At 40.5% G+C, this 7,067-nt stretch overlaps 1 protein-coding gene across 1 annotated transcript; it reads left to right on the top strand.

Moving 5' to 3' along the window:
• Positions 1–1,455: 1,455 nt before the first annotated feature.
• On the top strand, positions 1,456–4,929 carry C14H2orf74 (chromosome 14 C2orf74 homolog). Its single transcript, XM_004322167.4, is given in 5 exon segments — positions 1,456–2,738; positions 2,740–2,747; positions 2,980–3,093; positions 3,499–3,661; positions 4,479–4,929. Coding segments are annotated over 5 exon segments (567 nt in total). The 5' UTR covers positions 1,456–2,630; the 3' UTR covers positions 4,653–4,929.
• The last annotated feature ends 2,138 nt before the right edge of the window (positions 4,930–7,067 follow it).

Below are 7,067 nucleotides of genomic sequence, written 5' to 3'. Positions count from 1 at the left end.
GGGTCGTTTCCTTCTATTCCTACTTTGTTGAGTGTTTTATCATGAAAGGATGGTAAATTTTGGTGAATGCCTTTCCTTCATCGAGATGATCATTTCCTCCCCTTCATTCCATTAATGAAGTGTATTAATGTGGTGTATTATATTGATTTTTGTGTGTTGAACTATCTTTGCATTCTAAGAATAAATCCCACTTGGTCATGGTGTATAATCCTTTTAATATTCTGCTGCTAAATTCAGTTTGCTATTACTTTGTTGGGGATTTTTGCTTCAATATTCATGAGAGATATTGGTCTTTAGGCTTTTTTTTTTTTTTGGTGGTATCTTTGCCTGGCTTTGGTATCAAGGTAATGCTGGCCTTATAGAATGAGTTAGGAAGTATTCCTTTTTCTTCAAGTTTTTTGGATTAGTTTGAGAAACATTGATGTTTGTTCTTCTTTAATTGTTTGATAGTATTCCTCAGTGAAACCATCTGGTCCAGGACTTTTCTTTGTTGGGAGGTTGTTTGTTTGTTGATTCAGCCTGCTTATTATAGTTCTATTCAGATTTTCTATTTCTTCCTGACTCAGCCTTGGTAGGTTTTTTGTTTCTAGGAAGTTTTCCATTTCATCTAGGTTATTCAGTTTGTTAGCATACAATTGTTCATAACACTCTCTTAGAATATTTTTTATTTCTGTAGAATTGGTAGTAATGTTCCACTACAAATAACCTTTGAGCACATGCCTTCTGTGTGTAAGGCACACTGTGTTAGGTTCTGCAGACCTGTCTCTGAGTAAGATTCCATGGCATCACAAAGTTTACAGTCCAATGCATTTAAAATGTGATTTAGAGACCAAAGTTTGATAACCTTCCAGTTTTCAGAATTTGTATTAACTATACTCTAATTATATTAACTATACATATTCAGAATTATGTTAACTAACAATTTAGGATATCTGTGCGCAAGCCGCATTCAGTGAAAGAAAGCCCTAATGATGCAGTCTTACCAGCCCTTACTTTTTGCTACTACTGTATTCTTGCCAAAGGTCCCTGGTCTCAGAATATGTGTTATGTGCAGCAAACAATCTTGGAGACAGAGCCAACCAGCAAGAGTGCCCTCTAGTCCCGCATTACTCTTTGCACCACACACACTCAAATGTAGGCACAGGGATGAAAAATTATACCTTTTTATTCAGGTATACTATCCACACCATAGTGCACACGAAGTGCACTAATCTTAAGCACACAGTTTGATGGGTTTTTATGTATATCTGGACCTGTGTAACCACCAGTAGGTAGATATAAAATATTACCATTGTGCGTTACTAGAATACATGAGACATGAGAAGATTTGGGCTCTTAAAATCTCAGTCTGGCAGCAGCGTAGTGTGAGGAGGGTGAGACAGGCTCTGAGTCTTCAACTGGGAGCTTTAGCTGGAGGAAGCCTCCAAAAATTCTGCAAAAATTCACATTCATATGTTCACATATTCTGCAAAATCAGCTTTGGCCTGAGCCCTCCAACAAACTCTATACACACACACACACACACACATACACACACACACACACACACACACACACCCGCACACACGCATTCATTCAACATTTATGGAATTTGCAGGTTCTGACTTGGTGGAGAATTCAAAGATAAAGAAATCAATGTCCCTGCCCCTCTAGAGAAGAGCCAGTGTCACTGCAGCCCAAAAACCCCCAGGGCTCACCTTCGGACTTTTTCAGACATGGTTGGCAGCAGCTGCCATCCTCCTTATATCCTCCTGTTCTCAGAAAATCCTAGCACTACCTTCCCCGTCCTTGTCATGGGCATCACTTACTCACCTGAAGTTAGGTCAGGTGGGGGGTCATCTTTACTCTGATCATCTTATTCTACTCCTGCTTCTTCAGCTCTGGCCTCCAGAGCTGCCACCTTTTTTGTATGTCCAGGAATTACGTTCGATGATGTGGGATCTGAAGGACGTGGGCTAGTTAGCCTGGAGAGAACACCATTGTGAAGTAAGTCGATTACTGACCACAGGGCTGTGGAGAGGAATTATATAAGAAGGAAGTGGACTGATTGTTCATGGTCTGTGAAAGAAACAGTAACATATGCTCAGGTTAAGAAAGGAGAGGTGGTATTTCGAGTGTAGGAAGAAAATCCTTATCCAAAGCCACTCCGGACCTCTCAGAGGGAGGACAGATAGACTGCCGCCCAGTGGGGAGTTTTGTGATTCTTCTGACTTCAGGTGATGGGTGGGGTTGGCCTGGTGCTCTGATCCCTCTAACTCAACGGTTCCATGATTCTATGATGTCACTGCAGAAGGAAGAATGGGGAGCTGGGCTCGGCTCCAGCTGCTCCAATTCCTCTGTCGTCTGAATTCTGATAGTTTTGAGGTGAAGGGAGGTGGGCTGAGCCCCACGTGCCCCAGCTCAGTCTCCCCTCTAGCCACCTCAGCCCCTACCACGTTTGTGGAGAGAAATTAACCCGTGTGAGTCCACGCCACCAAAGCAAGCAGAGCATATCTGATGAAGCGGATCCAAAGAACAACAATGAAAGCACCCTTTTATTCTTCTGTTTCCAGAAAATTTAAAGAACAAGAGAACTACATTCAAACTGAGCTGGAAAAGTATATCTGAATGATCTGTGACTGTGAGAGTGGATGAGTCTTCTAGCTAACCCTATGAGCTTTGAAACCACAGCATTCACTTTCTTCGTCATCCTTCTAATTTGCCTCAGTTGCATCTTCTTTTTATTGGTGGTTTTTTTAATATAAATGGTATAAATCCATGCTGATAAATTGGGATCAGATTTAAAGTCACACTAGTAAATGTATCTAGAAATAATATAAAACAATTTAAAATGCAGCAAATAATAAGGCTGTAGCTATCTGTTTTTCCTATTTCAGGGTTTTAGAAATGCTAATTTCCTGTTTAAAAGTGAAGTTCCTTTCCAAGCCTTAACATCAAGACCATTCTTTCTTTTCCAAATTTTTTCATTTTTGATTTCAGTTCCCAAAGCAGGACAGATGAAGAGACAGAAAAAGGTCCTTGTATAGATGCTAATGGAGGTGAAGATTGTACAGCTGCTAATACAGAGATGAACAATTCAGGAGACAAAGAAAAGTAGGTCTGCATCTTGGACTGTGGTAGAACGCCATTTTTGTGTGTGATAATGGTGGCTAAGATGTATGAATTTCAAAAACCTTCGGGCTTCCCTGGTGGCTCAGTGGTTGAGAATCTGCCTGCTAATGCAGGGGACACGGGTTCGAGCCCTGGTCTGGGAAGATCCCACATGCCGCGGAGCAGCTAGGCCCGTGAGCCACAACTACTGATTCTGCGTGTCTGGAGCCTGTGCTCCGCAACGGGAGAGGCCACGACAGGGAGAGGCCCGCGCACCGCGATGAAGAGTGGCCCCCACTTGCCACAACTAGAGAAAGCCCTCGCACAGAAACGAAGACCCAACACAGCCAAAAATAAAAATAAATAAATTAAAAAAAAACAAACAAATAAGAACCTTGCTGATTGATTTTCTACGACTCTTGTACCCACGAGGCCTGGCATTCTTGTCCAGAGACAGAGTAAAGCAGTGGTGGCCACACCCTTAGGAAATGGAGAGGATGTGAAAGATGAAGAGGAGGACAAAATAAAAGAGAAGCAAAGGGCTGAGAATGCTGGAGAAAATGGTCAAGAGGTGATGGGCTTTTCTACTCTTAAGGGGCATTTAGAGTTTGATTGAAGAAGAGGTAAATTCCTTGGCTAGGTATAATGAAGGATGGTCTTGTCTGTAACTTAGGTTTATATCTGGAAGGAGTGCAATGTTCACAGTCATCTAAAGCATTCTTCTTAGCTTATTGCTTCATTTTGTTAAGTCAGTTACACATGCTATGCCTGGACACTTGTTCCATCTTCATTCTTACATTTGTGGTTTTCTTAATAATTCCCCTTCATTTTGCTTTACTCAGAATCCTAAGATGTTAGAGCTGGAAGAGGCCTTGGAGATCATTTGGGGATCCAACGCTCTCATGTTACAAATGAGAAAATAAGATGCATTGTTCAAAGTCACTTCTCCACCATGGCTGAGCTCAGGACCAGACCCCAAATGCCTGTTCCACTTCCAGGCTCCTTCTACAACAGCCTGTAAACATTGCCAGGGCCTTCTTGAGCTCCATGTTTGGGGCTCCCTAATAAGAACAACTCACGTGCCCTCCCAACATAAGACCCGTGGCCAGTTGGAGACAGAATGATGGTCCAGATGGCTCTTGGGTTTGACTGCTTTGTAGAGAGAATAACACATGTCACCAACGGCTATTTGAATATAGCAACGTGTGCTTTTATAACCATAGAAATATGAAAATTAGATCATGATGGATTACTACTGCTCTCCTATATCATTTAGAAATCCTTTTTCTGTTTCTCACTAACAAGGTACATATAACCTATATTTTTAAAAGCAGGGCTCTTGCATTCATAAATTGATCATTTGTACTATTTGTTCCATTCTCTTACAGAATGACTATTTGCAAAAACCACCCATACCTGTCACTGGAAGTCCTTCAATTGTTGATAACCATAAAAGACCTTTAAAAGGAGTGACATTTTCTAGGGAGGTAATTGTTGTGGACCTTGGAAAGGACAATCCTATAGCTCGAAGCTATACTCGATTACATAAAGAGAGAAAATGAAGCACAAAAAAGGCTGAGAGTGAAAGAGATGCAACCTTAGACTAACAATGAAATGGCTGGGGGTGCAAAATCATGTTGAAACAGCAAAATAATGGGGAATTAAGTAAATACAGATAGTATTTCACCTTTGTGCAAAGGAGGTGGAGTATGTGCAAAATTCTATAAGTAGAATACCCAGAGCTTGAATACAGATTTTTTTAAAAACTCAAATCTGAGCTCAAGAAATTGATTGTATTGTGTCCTTAAAACTTTGTCTACTCAAACACTGTTCTAACATGTGAATAAAGTTATTTGTGTTTGTGCAGATGTCTTTTAGGTAAATAATATTCAGGGGGGACTTTGGAAACAGCACAGGTTCTTGATGCTTTGATCACAGACATTTATGACCAAATAACATTACTGCTATCATCATGGAAACTTTCATGTAGCGTCTCCTACTATATAATTCCCTTTGAATTCAGTCCTGAAACCTTTTTTTGTCCTGACAACTGCTTTTTAAGATCGATACCAAAACAACTACCATCAACCGACAGAATATCCTGTTACTTAGGCAAATCCTGAGATTATACTATTCTTGATTTCAGTAGTTTAAAATTTCCTTTTCATATGTGGAATATGACAGTACAGACCAGTACAACATCATCCAAACCATTGCAGTAAACATCTGTAAGATACATAAGGGGCTATGAGAGAGGTAAAAAGCAGAAAACACAGCATTTGATTCAGGGGCCTAGCGCATTGTCACGTATACGGCATACACTTAATAAATATTTATTGAGTGATTGGGAGAATAAGTGATAAAATAATTTAGAATGTGTGATTAATGCTAAATGGGGAGTACTGACACCCTTTGATGGGGAGAAGTCCCTGTGGTCTGGGACCATTCCACTGTGGGGAGGAGAAGGGACTTAACGGAATGGAAAGATTGTCTAATACAAGCAGAGGGAAGAGTGTATTTCCAATGGCGACAGGCACAAGCCAAGGCAAAGAGGTGAGAAGGTGTATTGAGTTTGGTGGGCACCAGTTAGCTGGAGCCAGGCTGGCATTGAGGAGAGTTGAAAGGTAACAACAAAGTGTAGTGAGGGGTCAGAGGAAGGTAACCCTGAGGATCCCAGACTAGAGGTGTAGGGTGGAGAATGGAGTAGAGCAGTGTTCGCTGGGGGAGGGTCTACAGAAATATTCATTCAGAGCCTGGGAGTTGTCTACAGGCACTTAAAAATATTGATCTTTCACTTGATGGTCACATTAAATTTTTAAAAAATTTTTAATTGTAAACTACACAGAAATGTTTTTTGAATTTTATTTATTTTTTATACAGCAGGTTCTTATTAGTCATCAATTTTATATACATCAGTGTATACATGTCAATCCCAACCTCCCAATTCATCCCACCCCCACCCCCACCCCCCGCTTTCCCCACTTTGTGTCCATACGTTTGTTCTCTACATCTGTGTCTCCATTTCTGCCCTGCAAACCGGTTCATCTGTACCATTTTTCTAGGTTCCACATATATGCGTTAATATACGATATTTGTTTTTCTCTTTCTGACTTCACTCTGTATGACAGTTTCTAGATCCATTCCCATCTCTACAAATGACCCAATTTTGTTCCGTTTTATGGCTGAGTAATATTCCATTGTATGTATGTGCCACATCTTCTATATCCATTCATCTGTCGATGGGCATTTAGGTTGCTTCCATGACCTGGCTATTGTAAATAGTGCTGCAATGAACATTGAGGTACATGTATCTTTTTGAGTTATGGTTTTCTCTGGGTATATGCCCAGTAGTGGGATTGCTGGGTCATATGGTAATTCTATTTTTAGTTTTTTAAGGAACCTGCATACTGTTCTCCATAGTGGCTGTATCAATTTACATTCCCACCAACAGTGCAAGAGGGTTCCCTTTTCTCCACACCCTCTCCAGCATTTGTTGTTTGTGGATTTTCTGGTGATGCCCGTTCTGACTGGTGTGAGGTGATACCTCATTGGAGTTTTGATTTGCATTTCTCTAATAATTAGTGATGTTGAGCAGCTTTTCATGTGCTTTTTGGCCATCTGTATGTCTCCTTTGGAGGAATGTCTATTTCGGTCTTCTGCCCATTTTTTAATTGGGTTGTTTGTTTTTTCAATATTGAGCTGCATGAGCTGTTTATATATTTTGGAGATTAATCCTTTGTCCATAATAGACAGAAAATTTACCATCTTAACCATCTTAAGTGCACAGTTAAGTAATATTAAGTACACTCACATTGTATAGCTATCACATCCATCCACAGAACTCTTCATTTTGCAAAACTCTAACTCTGTACCCATTAAACATGAACTCCTCATTCCCCACCACCCCAGCCCCTGGTAACCACCAATGTACTTTCTATCTCTACGAATTTGACTAAGCACCTCATACAAGTGGAATC

This window comes from Tursiops truncatus, chromosome 14 (assembly GCF_011762595.2).
Source record: "Tursiops truncatus isolate mTurTru1 chromosome 14, mTurTru1.mat.Y, whole genome shotgun sequence".
In the NCBI taxonomy this organism is placed as follows: Eukaryota; Metazoa; Chordata; class Mammalia; order Artiodactyla; family Delphinidae; genus Tursiops; species Tursiops truncatus.
The sequence above is the reverse complement of the archived record's forward strand: the minus strand, read 5'-3'. Positions and strand labels throughout refer to the sequence as shown.